Genomic DNA, 14,110 nt, shown 5'->3' with positions numbered 1-14,110 from the left:
ATGCACTGTGAGAAAGTATTTTCTGTACCTTAAGGCAGTCTCTCAGTCCTAATCTTAGCAGTTCAGAGCGAATATGGATCCTGAAGTCCAATTCCTCTCCGCGACTAATCAGTGCATTGATTAGCTGCATGCATCCACCCTGAAAAAAATAAATATTAACATGATGAGATAAAGTGTCGATAACTATTTCAAAAACAAACACAGCAAAGCAGGTGTTTTATAGTGTCTATAATTGCGATCTATCGAGCAAGTGTGTGTTTTTCTACCTTCAGGGCAATGTTGGAACTGTTCATGCCAGCCAGAAGTGGCTGGAATCTCTCAATGTCCTGTCTTTCAGCCTCCTCTGTGATGGCCTCTAGAACACGCTCGTGACTGCAGAAATATAAGCATTTAGCATGTTATTATTTTTCCATGATTACATACATGAAGTGACAGGGCTACATTTTTTAAATTGAAGAATTTAAGATCACTGAATATCATGTGCATTCATTTACACATCTGCAAACTTCTTACAGATTCTCCAAGTGTTCCAATATGGAAATGGCAGAGAGCAGCTTGACAGCATCCACCATCATATGAGGCACCCTTGGGTTTATGGCTCTGACCAGCAGAGGAATTCCCTCGTCTGACTCCAGCATGGATTTTAAACCATACTAAAGTGAAAGAAAAAAACGGATGGGATAGCAAGGTTAAGATGATCACACTAAGAAGGGTTCCGAATAATTGTGAAGTCAATATATTTGCATGTATGCAGTGATTCTCCAATTTTTTTTTATCCAGTAAAGTACATTTGTTAAGTATAGTTCAGTTGTGGTCAACTTTTAGGTACAATACAATTTGTATTTAATCTTCTAACATTTATTTACAGTAGCTGCAATTTTTGTTAAACTTTTATGCTTAAAACATTTTAATTTAAGCATTATTTAAGTACAGTTTTCCCCTCCTATACTAGTGCAGTGCTAAAATCGGTGCATTATATTAGTGTCTTATACAATAATAAAAAATTTAAAAAAAACTATACAATGCAGAATAAAACCTCTGCCCCGTTTTTAGAGGATCTATCTATCATGATGGTTCGAGGAGAGTCAAGTATTTTTTTTTAGGGAAATATTTGACAACCACAGCGTTATGATGTTGAGTCAACCTTTGCTTTTATCTTTGGGATAATCACACCCTCTAGTGGAAGAATTTCTAAACAACACCAACGAGAGAACAGCTATACACACATCGCAAACAACTTTTATTTTAAAGGCCTACCCAACTACAAGAAGAATAATGTATTTTAAAAGGAAGTAATAAATCACTCCTACCTTGTTGTTCATGAAGGCTTTGAGACAGCGTATGATCTCATGTTGACATTTCACTCCCATCATTCTAGGATGGCGTACATTATTAAAACACACCATTTACATTAACTTTTGCGCAATGTGTTTTGAGTATCTTACGGGAACTCGTCTTTCTCCTCTTGCAGTCTTCTGAGCAGATTTAACAGCAGGGCCAGGCCCTCATCTCCAAAATTCTGCACCCAACTACAAGACATAAGATAAAGTGATTAGAGAAAAAATAAAAAATAAAAAATAAATAAAAAAAAATATACGGTGTGTATTTGTCCAATTATTTTCATTGTCAAGACACCAACTGCATCTAGATGCAAAGAATAGAGATGGGTACATCACCTGACAGGGTTGTTATTGAGTGAGACCCGTAGTGATTCCAGACAGCTCAGCAGCTGTGAGTCCCGGTAGTCTGACTTCAACTCCTGGATATACATCATGGCTGACTTTGAGCTTTCTTTCTGGTCTTGACCCTGATGTACAAATAAACACCAAAACAGCCAGTAAGACCAGTGTATTCAAATGTTCTTACATATGTTATTCTTGCAACCCCCCAACAAAAAAAAAAAAGTACAGAACGAAATGTAACAATAACAAATGATTTACGTGTACATTCTTTATGTTGTTAAAAGGATTAAACCAGCTATTGCATAAATGTCATTTTGATCTACCAGTTCTTCTAAATCTCAGCACGGAGATTACTGTATTTATTTACTATAAATAGTAAGTAAATAAATAAAGTAGCGCATTCCATATTGTACTGAGTTCAAGGGTGTAACTTTGTAATTCCAAAACTTTTGTAGCATGTTTTGACCTCATTCATTACACAAGTTATGTTCTAGAAACCCCGCCGCAATAGACAAAAATCTGTGAGTTAGTTAGCGCATACTTGATTATGGCCTGTTGTGTGACCTGTCTGCAAAAGAGAGTGTAGTACAGTATTGGCTCAGCTAGTGTCTGAACAAGTTTACTTTGTTACTGTTAATAAAAAATAAATAAATAAAATAAAATAAAATAAAATAAAAAAAAGATTGAAAGTGCACCAGCGGCTGTGTCTATCCTTGACCACCTGTTGAACAATTACAATTCTTTTTAACTAGCGGCGGCAGGGTATTATTACATTAGCTAATGATGTTTACTGGAGTTGTGATAGCCATTTGTGCTTTGCAGTAGACACATTGCACTGTTTTCTGCTTTAAATATGAAATGATCCCAAACTTGGGACATTCTCCATCATTGAGACACTTCCTGCTTGTTGGTGCTTATTGCTATGTGAGTTTACAGCAGTGTTTCTCAATTCCGGTCCTCAGGCCCCCCTAGCCAGCCTGTTTTCCATGTCTCCCAATTCCCAATGCAGCTGATTCCAATGACCGCTCATCAGCCAGCTCTGGAGAAGCCTGATAAGGATCCTCACCTGTGTTGCAATTGGGAGACATGGAAAACAGGCTGGCTAGGGGGGGCTGAGGACCGGAATTGAGAAACACTGGTTTACAGTAACATTAGTCCATGTGTAAAAATGATCATTGCACGATCCTGCGATATAGATATATGCACGATTTAAAAAACAAAACAAAAACAAAAAAAAACCACAATATAGTTGGACCATGATATGACAACGGATGACTGTACTAGGCTTTAATACCATCTAGTAGAGGCCAAGAACACCTTGTAAATTGCCGTATTGACCGTCCTAGACTTTGTCAATACAAAGGCAATTGATCAGTGCTCATTGTGAAAATCATGTCATGTCATCATGTTTAAAAAAAAAAAAATACATATAAAAAGCATTCAACTGGAAAGTTGTGCTAAATTTTAACAACCAAGATGTCCTGGTTCACTTCAATGACTGATAATTGACCTTTTACTGACCGCTTTAGAGGTGTGGAGGTATTGGGAGACCATTTCACGTTTAATAGTGATGTCTTTTTCCCTGAGGGGCTGCTGTTTCTCCTCATTCAGGTTCATATCCACCTAAACAATTCAAACAAGATTGATGACATTAATTTGATAGCACGATGAAAAATCTGTTAACTTGAGTATTTAACAAACATGAAATAAATGTGCTTTTCAAACATTCAGGTGGGTCCACTGACACTTCAGTACAGTAGGATATGAGTCAAGTCAATTTTAGTGATGGCATCATCATCCTTTCAAGTCATATTATATTTTGAAGACATTAATTGTAGTACAATGTAATTCACTCGAGAAAAAGTTTTATTCTGCACTTATTTACCAACGACATCACACGAGACTGTGGTGTCACATTTTGCTGTGAACGGCGTTAAAAGACAGAAGGGTCTTTATTCACGTAAGATAAACCAAACTGGAGATGATGACTCGCTCAAGCACCATATGCTGCAATTGCACACTTATCATTGTGCTTTCTCACCAGCATCTGTTCAAAAAGTTCCAGGACATATTCATCTGTGCAGTCGAACAGCATGGCACTAGCAGCGTTGATTTCATAGTTGGCGGCCGCAGAATGCCGCTGACCTGGGACATGGCTCGGTTTCTCCTTGTCCTTCTTTATCCTCATGCTGGTGAAACGTTCCAACTAGATTTGAAGGCAAAATGGCACAAGTTAGATTGGGCAGCGGAGAATGAAAAACTGCAAATACGAACGAGGCAGCAAGTAATCCCTAACCATCTTGTGGTCTGTTACACAACTGAGTTGATTTATGAATCAATAGTTTTTAGGAAGTTTTGTACATCAATGGAAACCTCATTTCAACAACTTCATAAGACTGATTAGGGATTTAAACATGTATCAAAACAAACAAAGTCAACATGGTGGTGATAGAACATGCAAGTGCAGAGGAATTGTTATTAAACAACAGAGATGCTAATTTCCCTTGGGATGCTAATTTCCCTCGACTGCCAAATGGGAAATTAGTAGAAACTTGTGGTTAAGCTGCATCTTCCAAAGCATGCAACCCAACACGAGTGCACTAGACAACAAGTATGTTTATGAACAAGTGTGTTAGGGTGGATTAGATTGTGATAAACAAACAGTGGCAAGGTGAGTTTGTTTTTCCACAGATGACAAGATGGATGAGGCAAGCAGACTGGTGATTGTGTCATTCATTCAGTTATAAAACCTACCTCATCTGGAATCAGACGTTTCAGTGTCTAGGGATGAAGAATGAGCAAAAAAGGGAGGAAGAGATTGCCATAAAAAGGATAAGAAACATAAAACAGATGTCAGAAGGGAAACATGGCAACAAGGGAGGCATGTTGAGTGGGAAAAGGAGAAAAAAAAATCAATTAGACAGAATTAACTTTAAACTATAATTGTTTCAGTAATTCAGTGAAGGACAGGTGGAGACTGTTGTTTAATTCTAAATAAAGCAGTAATAAATAGATGCTAACACATTGAAATCACAGCCAAATAAATCTTAAAAGTGACAGTTGTGCAGATAAGATTGATTACAAATCGTCTTCATGGTAAAGCAGGGCTGGTCACATTTTTTGTGTGTGTAATAGCTGATCATGACACAAGGTGTCAGACTACACATACAAATGTTCATCCAGAGACCTCATTGAAGCCATAAAAGCCTTTCAAGTGGAACATTTAACCTTATTAGCAAGTGTACTATAGGCCGCAAATAAAACTGCTTTAGGAAATTCATCCAAATACCAAGTCAAGGAATTTACACGAAAATGTGCACCACAAAAAACCTTGACATTGTAATACTATATTAAAAATACATGACCAAAAAAAAAATATGTATACCTTATGACCTTTTAGAGGCGTGTGATGAGGGAAAAAAAAAATGTATAGTAATTTTGATTCTCGATAACAATATATTCCAGTACTTTTTCTTAAAATTACTAGATATTATGGCCATTTTCCTGCACTTTTCCTGTGTTTATATCTTAGAGTACATTTTTATATAGTTCACACAATAAGATGGAGAAAAAAATAAAGTTTAATAAAAAAATAATAATAAGTGGACAAATAAATGCCATTGAAAATATCTGATTGTATAACTACTTTTGAAGAAATGCAGTCAAATGCAAATAATTAAAATAAACATGCAGTGCTTCAAGTAACATTTAAGTATACCAAGCACATACCAAGTAGAAGACTTTGTGTTAATAAACAGTTTCAGAGGTTGAGGTTTTTTTTTTAGGAACACAAGCTTATTATCTTGTTCTGAAAGTCTGGCTGCTATAAACAGAGATGCAGTATGAGAAGACTGTGGTTGAGAATAAGATGGTAGTGGTGATTCAGTGTGCCATCAAACTAACCATGAGAGTTGCTTTTGCTTACCATGTTGCCATAGCGACATTGTAAGCTGAATTACATCACATGGAGGGAAACTGTTTCGTGCAGACACACCCAGACAAACGTAAAAGCAGGAAATGACACACCAAAAGCATTTTTTTTTTATAAATGTAAGTGTTTTCATGTGAAAGTAATGCACCTCGAATATGTTGATTCATCAGGAACACTGACTATTCATGTAAATGCAAATTGATATATACTGCATATAAGGTAAAGAAGATTTATTTATAGAGCACAATTCATACACAAGGTAGAAGACAGTAGGTCCATTGTCTATGTGACAGACAGGCTTTGTGTTTCCTTAATGGCAATCAAAAACACCAAAGCAAGACAAGAATCTGAGATCGGGCGCTGAATGATTTACTGTAAACTAGTTCCCCTCCATTCATATATAAATGGGCTAAACTAGGTTGAACGTGGCAGATAGGCTTGGTGTTCCAAACAACAGCGCCAGATTAACTGGAATCTGTCAAAGGGAGATTGAGAAACACAGAGGATGACCGATTTATAATCCTATCTATTGTAAAACCGCCCCAGTGCATACACAACATAGACACCAGGAAGGTTTAGTACTGTATAGCCAATGCTTACACACAGTACACAATATGACACACAATCATATGCAATAAATAGGATATTTAGTTATTAGTATTGGGGGGAAGACCAGCCTGAAAAGGGGTATTTTTGAATAATCTGATCCATCATTAGAAGAGGCAATGGTCCAAGATAAAATCTATCAAAAGCGTACTGATCCGAAATGTTTGCATAAACAGACCATACAGCATACAGCAACGTAAGCGTTAGTTGGTTGGAGGCCACAGTAAGGATTTATTTCATTTTAGAAGAGACTGGGGCAAATAAGAAAACTGTCATAAAAGGGACTGTGTAGTCTAATACTGCAGTTAGGGATGAAAAGATACATAGTGAGTGAACACCCGCAGATTCACAAATTCACAACTCAGTATTTGGGAACTTGCATGCTCGCATTTGTTTTCTGTGATTTCTAAACAACTAATTGTTGAAAAACTTGTGTAATGGTGGCTATCGGCATATTCTTTGGCATTTTTAAGTAAGGCCATAAGATTAACCTGGCAATAGCCAGATGGATATGTGCTTCACTCAACTGAGTTCTCCGCAATATCTAACTGGTACCGCTCCACGGTAATTTGGTTGGGAAAGGCGGGACATTCTGTACAATAATTTGAGTTGATTGGACGATGCAACATTCTACACGTTTGTTTTAACCAATAACGGGTGAAAATTTCGTCTTTGTTCATGTCGAAGGGGGAAAAAAGCACACACATCTAAAAGAAAGAAAGAAAGAAAGAAAAAAAAAAAAGGCCCGACCGTCACGCCCCACACATTCAAAGTCACAGATACTACAATGTACACCGTAGAATGGCAACCTCAAGTGGACAGAGCTAATATGTGTAGCTCATGAGCATATTTTGTATGGGTTATGTAGAATAATTACAAAATCAAATTTTTATCCGAATACTTGATCAATCAATGAGATAACTGGTAGAATAATTGAGTCTAATATTTCCAGCTGGGTGTCAAAATGTTTTGATTGACAAGTAATTCCTCATCAAATTAATTACCTATTGACTAATCGTTTACAGACATTGTTTAACTTAAAATTGTCCGAATCCTGCAATTTCAGCCCCTCAGCAGCAATTGTTCTGATTTCTGCAGCACTTCGTGAAAGCAACCTGATTATCTTTGTGTTGATTCAAAGAAAGACATTTTCAAACATCTGCTTTTACTCCATCTATCTCTCTCAAAATATACATCAATGCAAATATACATCAATGCAAAAATAAAATTGCATCTGATTAATCAATGGAATAATCGATAGAATAATATGTCAGAGAGAAAACATAACTGAATAATTCTGAAGTAGAAAAAAGTTTTTGTTGAGGTAAGTTAAAATACTATTAAGGAGTCTGATCCAGAACGTTTCAAATCTGCCCTGTGTCAAGTAATAAAACTATCCCCCGTTTTCAAACATCAACCAGACCTCGAAAGTATTCTGACCTCCACAGTTTTGAGAGAGGGTGTAAGCATATTTATTAGTCGTCTGCTAGTACCTCCTTGCACAAGGGACCGGCAAGTGGGGAGAGATAAGCGTATTCAATAATGGGGAAGAATAAGAATATATCCTGTTTGCTATTTTTGCACAACTTCCTGACACAGCCCTCCGAAACGTGCTCATATCGCATATGCCTGCGGGTCCACATGTACAATGCACAAAAGCATATTCTTAACACAACTAGCATTAACAAGTAGTGGGCTTTTAATATGCCCATAAATAAGTAAACACTCTGAACAGTCTGCTTTTATTGCTTTTTCTTGAAAATAAACACGTTAAATTGAATTGAGACTTTATTATTGTGGCAGGTCTAACAGATGTAATGCACATCTCACCAGGATCTCAACAAGAAAGGCCACTGTGGCCTTGCGACATTATGGTTCCTTCAATTATTATATGACAAGTATTATTTGTTTACACCACTAACAGTCATTAACAACTCTCTCCAAAATGAAGTGTCAAGTACTGGCAAGCCATTCAGCCGAAAGTGTTTGTTCTCAAAAGTAAAGATATATTTGGTTGTTGGTTTACAAAACCACATTTAAGTCTGTGATTATAAATATTAAGAAACAACGGTAAAAGAACGTCCTGTTCAAGTAGTCTGAAAGTGTTTTGTCATGTTTAAAGCTACAGGCAAAATGAGAATGCGTTTAAAATAATATTAGCTCATTTGCATATGGTAGACCCAAAGAACTGAATAATCCCCCTTGATTTTGCTTAGAAGTGTGGGAGAGAATTATTGGATATTTGGTTTTAGGTTTTCTAAATACAGAGCATCCAAGGAGGTGAAAAGTTACCAGTAACTTTAAACTACATTTACAAGAGAAAAGGATATTACGTAAGTGATTGAAAGGATAAACCAGGTGAAGTGGAGTGTAATCTGAGTGTGGCATTTCACTTGTGTAGTGACTCTGCATTCCTTGGATCGCCTGCCTCAACAAATTGGTCAACAGTACCCTTATTACACAACTCTGCTCTCACATCCAGTCAGAACAGGCACTGAAGAAAACCAAACAGTGGTCTGACCGTATCCATAAGCACAGAATACAAAACATTCATCATTATGTGGACTTAACCACTGTGCTAGATTTACATATACAGTGGCTATAAAAGTCTGCACACCCATTCAAAGATTTCCATTTTTACCCAATCGAGTTGTACAGGTTATAGGTCTCAATAATGGTGAAAATGATTTATCTTCGTCTCAATTGTTTTATTTCACAAAAAAAAAACAAAAAAAAACAAACAAAAAAACTGCAACATTTAACACAGGTGTGTAGATTTTTCATATTCACTGTAACCAATCCAAAAACAGGAGGCTGGACTTCCTGCCTTGTCATGTATTCTTGCACTTTGTTAGTGCCATGTGATTATGTAAAAAAAAACAAAAAAATCATAATCTCGATTATTTTTTATAGATATTGAAATAAATAAATAAATAATGTCCCAGTCACATTTTTTTTACACCCGAGTCCGAGTCACCTGATTTTGAGCATCTGCCTATACTGAGTCCTAATCAAGTACCTCAGCACTGTATTAAGGACTCAGGAGAAAAATAAAGTGCATCCAAATTGTATTTTTTTTTTAACAAAACTATTCCAACTAACACCTTTTATATGGCTTGTGCACATTAATCCTTTTTCTTAAATTGTAATGCTATTATGATTGTGACGCCAGGATCAAAACCACACATTTCGTTTAATTGCCTAACCCTAGTGTCACAGTATTATTATTTCATGGTTTTCAGAATTAGTAACTGAATTCCACTAAACAGACCACATACCATTTCAGCCTAAGTCTCACAGTACAGTGAGTTCTGAATCTGTGGTGTAAGAATATATATATATATATATATATATATATATATATATATAAAGAAATAAGGAGGTATATACTGGATCTACATTTTATTTAGACCACCTCACCTTTATGGACTTGTTGAGTCATTATGTTAAATTAGGCTGTTGCTGAGGTGGTTCCCCCAGGAAGTGGATGCACTGTTGCACGAAGGCACATGCTGGCATGATTTTATGCTTGACAAGAGGGTCCACTTATTGCCGAGATGAGCCACATGCTCCATGTTACACACAATAATACTTATAATGCACAATTCATACAGATGCTTAGTTGTTTGGAACTACAGTGCCTTTGCACTGACTAGAGAATGACTTTTTTTTGGGGGTCCCACAGGATGGGACTCAACTTCATCTTTGATCACGGGACTGGGGCGGTACTAAAAAGGTTCATGGGAGTGGGTAAGAGCATGGTTATCCAGTAAGGAGAAAAACAATCTTAGACTAATACAGCCATTTGTATTTGTCTTTCCATATGCGTACACACTCACGTTGGCCAAATGAACTACATCACCCACGAGGCAATGTTTTTTGTTTTTTGTTTTTGTTTTGTTTTTTAATAACTATGGTCCAGGCTTGGGTTAAGGATTTTTTTTTTTTTTTGTGTGTGTAAATCGGATGGGACAAGGGAAAATCCCGTCCCATATCACCCTCTACTTTGTATTCTATCTACAGGGTATGGCTAGATGCTCCAGCATATCATGGCCAAGACACTGTACATGTAGTGTAGTACAGTGTAATACCAACCACTATGTATTGGGCCTCACAGATATTAAAATATATTTTTTTATTGGAACTTATCATGCTTGAGTGGGACTATCCGTCAACACCCACTGCCAGCTGTGGACTGAATATTGCTCATATACCTACGCAGAAATGTATATTGTGGTTGTAAACGCTAACTCATTATGATATGACATAGGGCAGGGGTGGCTAACTCCTCGAGAGAGCCACTATCTAGCCTGTTTTCCATGTTTCTCTCCACTAATACACCTGATTCAGGATCAGGATCGTTTTCAGGCTTCCGCAAAACTTGCTGATGAGCTGATCATTAGATTCAGCTGCGCTGAAGGAGGGAGACGTGGAAAACAGGCTGATTAATTTAATTTCCATTCATTTCAATTCTTAATCTGAACAAACAGAAAGATCACCAGCACTCTGGGATTGTTTATGTTCAACAGCAAGGATCCTGACTATAGACTAGTGCTGTCACTATCGAATATCTTTAGAATCGATTAATCTATCGATTATTCATTTTGATTCATTTTAATATTGCACTAAAGTTTATTTAAAAAAAAAAAAGAAGTATTTTTCTGTTTCTTTAACCAATGATTGGTGTTTATTATGGACGTGAACTTCATATTTGTTTCGCTATTAAAAAAAAAAAAAAGGCAGAGGGGCGAGGGGATTGATGTACTATGTTACCTACCGGCTTGGTCATTGTTTTCCCAAAGTAAAGACAGATGTTTGCAAATGTCACATTTTAATTAAATACAGAAGATTATCAGTCTTCTTTAATGGTGGACTACAGAAATCAATGACAAATTGCTGTTGATATGATGAAATAAGAGGATGAGAACAATTTCAAATTAAAAAAATGTCTCCAAACAATTACTTGATTATTAAAATAGTTGTTGATTGATAATTGATTACTCAATTCATTTTGAGAGCTCTACTTTAGACTAATTTCATTTTACATAATGACTCAACTATTTTTAAACACAGTTTCCTCAAACCATTTTAGTTCAAGATCTGAAATCTGGTATGTGTGTGTGTTGCATAATAAAGATTCTATCAGGACAGATTCAAATATCAGAATGCCGGCATCAAGGACATAGCTCAAGTCTATGGAGGGCATCGTAGTCATGCAAACACAGACTCGTGTACTTAGTGTTAGCTCTGGGCACAACAGACTTCTGTCTATCACTCATGTTTACTCATACTTCTATCCGAAGTATGCATATATTGGCATTCCTGAAACATTTTGTGATGTCTGCACTCTGCAGTGTTACCTATTTTATTTTCTAATGCAAAAGCATAGAGTAAAGAAAAACTGTAATGAAACATTTAAAACAAAGAGGCATGACACAAAAGGTGTGGAATTACTGAAATAATACTATATAATAATATAATAATAATATCATCATCATTATTATTATTATTATTATTATTATTATTATTATTGTTATTATTATTATTATTGTTATTATTATTATTATTATTATTATTTTAAACTTCCTTATGTTAAATGTTTTCAAATTTGTTGAATAATGTTTTAAGATTGTTATTGTATTTTCTTTTTAGTAAATTTTGTAACCTATTTTCATTTATTTTTCTTCCTCTGAATGTTAACTACTGTTTCTGGATGCTTATGTGTTGTCTTTCCTTGTGTAAAGCACATTGAGTTGCCTTGAGTATGAAATGTGCTATACAAATAAACTTGCCTTGCCTTGGCAGGATTAAAAAGTTTAGTTTGAGTAAACGTGTATGTGGTACTACTGTTTACTTTGTGATAATGTGTTCCCCGTTGCTCCTCTATGGTTACTGATTGTCAGTGTGTGTGTGCTATCACTTTTCACCTGTTGCTAGACATGAGTATGCCTTGGCTGGTGACAGGCACCACAGCTCCTATATTGACAGATACCTCAAGTGAATCACATGCTAACTTCATATGAGGTAATGAAGAAACATTCATGGGCTAACCTTGTCATCATTGCAAGTTCATTTAACACAGCATAGCATGTGACATTGATTAGAAAGTAATTAAAGGCAATACATTATACAAGTTACAACTATATGTATAACAACTCGTAAAAAAAAAAAAAAAAAAAAACATACACCAATGGAGGTTTATGTTAAGTGAAACAACTGGGTGCAAAGTGCTAAGGGGGGGCAGGTACTTCCTTCTATTTTGACACTTCCTCTTGTATGATACTTCAGAGATATATGATGACATGTCAGACCGTGGGTTAACGTTGGAACGTAACCGTAATTGCAGGCTGAACGATTGATGGCTTTGTAGTTTCACTGAAAACGCGTGTTTAAACAACGACAAGCGACATGTCATGAACCGAGAAACCATGAACCCAAGCACAATGTGATTTGCCAGCAAATGACGGATACGAACTGGATACTCACAAATTTCTTTTTGGGCTCTCCATCCTCGTAGCCCTTCTTGGACTTCTTGTCTTTCTTGGGACCAGGAGCCGAGGCGGCGTATCCCGTGTGTGGATCCATAGTTGAAAAGTTAATCCTTTTCCTTCAACTGGAAGTCAAAATAGTTTGCGCGTGGAGGTAAACTCAATGACGGAAGAAAAAAAAACACTCAAAGTAAATGACTGTTCTGACGAACTACCAAGACAGTAGGAGCCAAGTCATAATAATGATAACAATCTCCTTTGGCCTGGGATGGTGCCCAGGCTAACTAGCCACAATTAGCACCGAGTTGCTAATGATCTGGTCGGGAGCCAAATTCGCCGAGTGAACTCCTTGCTAAGCCGCCTGTCTGTCTTCCAGAAGGAGGGAAATTCAAAGCGCTGCTCGGCGTCTTCGGGAGCGACGTACTTAGAATCATTCAAAAGTTTGGGGTTTAAAAAAAAAATACAAGCCACGACTTCAGCGAACGGCACCGCGTGTAACGTAAATAGAAGTTCGTTACGGGATGATTTAAGTTCACCAAAATTCAAAGCAAACACGGTTAGCTTTAGCTAGGCTACTCTGTCTCGCTACATTCGGTAAAACCCCTGGCTGAAAAGTCCACTTTTAGATTGAGGGGGTGCTTCGTCAATGCTGCCCTGGCACTACGTAGGCTCCCACCTGACTTTCCATGCTCGATACGGGTCGAGTCACCTTCGGTGAGGAGATGGCTCGCCGAGACAGTCGTCTTCCTGTACTTTCTTCTGACAGTCCGCCTGAAGCGTTTGGGGGCGGAGGCAGCGTCACAGACAACTTCACCTGAACTGCTTCCTGGTGTGCTGCTTACACTTGGCAGTTGGCACAGCACCCTTGTTGCTAGATAATATAGCAATTTTTCCAGACTGCATAAAAACTATTTCCACCCCCCCAACCAAAGGATCCCGCAGCGATAATTTGAGCTACTTTTAAAATGTGAGTGGTAACTCAACTTTTGAGTTAATGGTAACTTTTCAAAAGTTTACAACGATAAAGCCACGCCACCTGAATGAAACATTCTGAATGAACTTTCGCCGCTCCGTTATCTTCAAGTCAAATTACATTTTGCATTGGGAGATACAGGTAACATTTCTTAAATTAAGTTAAGTAAGACCGATGGAGTTGAACCTGATATGCATGTTTTTGGTATGTAGGAAATGAAAACCGGCGCAAGCAAGGAAGAATGCAAACAGACATGCAGATGTTTACAAGACTGATGTCAACATTCGAACCAATCTGAGAATTGTGAATTGTAATTACACTTGGATGGTCTGAAAATCATTGTTAATTTTTAGCAAATAACGTATCTATGTGTCTATCCACTTTTAACATTTTTGTTTAAAAAAATAATAAATCTAAATGTAAGTATGAA

At 36.9% G+C, this 14,110-nt stretch overlaps 1 protein-coding gene and 1 long non-coding RNA gene across 4 annotated transcripts in view; one reads left to right on the top strand and one right to left on the bottom strand.

Annotated features, from left to right (window-relative positions):
- diaph1 (diaphanous related formin 1) overlaps window positions 1-13,573 on the bottom strand; it is a 27,614-nt gene extending 14,041 nt beyond the window's left edge. The window contains exons 1-11 of one of the 3 annotated variants that reach the window (XM_077531772.1): window positions 13,384-13,573; window positions 12,706-12,832; window positions 4,437-4,463; window positions 3,724-3,888; window positions 3,204-3,305; window positions 1,677-1,807; window positions 1,446-1,529; window positions 1,311-1,374; window positions 514-653; window positions 267-372; window positions 29-139 (exon numbers count right to left, since the gene is read on the bottom strand). In XM_077531772.1, coding sequence (XP_077387898.1) covers window positions 29-139; window positions 267-372; window positions 514-653; window positions 1,311-1,374; window positions 1,446-1,529; window positions 1,677-1,807; window positions 3,204-3,305; window positions 3,724-3,888; window positions 4,437-4,463; window positions 12,706-12,804 — 1,029 coding nt within the window. In that variant the 5' untranslated portion in view covers window positions 12,805-12,832; window positions 13,384-13,573. The remainder of the gene's footprint in view (window positions 1-28; window positions 140-266; window positions 373-513; window positions 654-1,310; window positions 1,375-1,445; window positions 1,530-1,676; window positions 1,808-3,203; window positions 3,306-3,723; window positions 3,889-4,436; window positions 4,464-12,705; window positions 12,833-13,383) is intronic. The other 2 variants (XM_077531773.1, XM_077531774.1) reach the window with 2 other exon arrangements.
- LOC144025570 (uncharacterized) lies at window positions 12,486-14,110 on the top strand. The gene is made up of 2 exons (XR_013284916.1): window positions 12,486-13,821; window positions 13,893-14,110. It is a non-coding gene; the product is annotated as an uncharacterized LOC144025570 (long non-coding RNA).

Source organism: Festucalex cinctus, chromosome 9, assembly GCF_051991245.1.
Source record: "Festucalex cinctus isolate MCC-2025b chromosome 9, RoL_Fcin_1.0, whole genome shotgun sequence".
Lineage (NCBI taxonomy): Eukaryota > Metazoa > Chordata > Actinopteri > Syngnathiformes > Syngnathidae > Festucalex > Festucalex cinctus.
The sequence above is the reverse complement of the archived record's forward strand: the minus strand, read 5'-3'. Positions and strand labels throughout refer to the sequence as shown.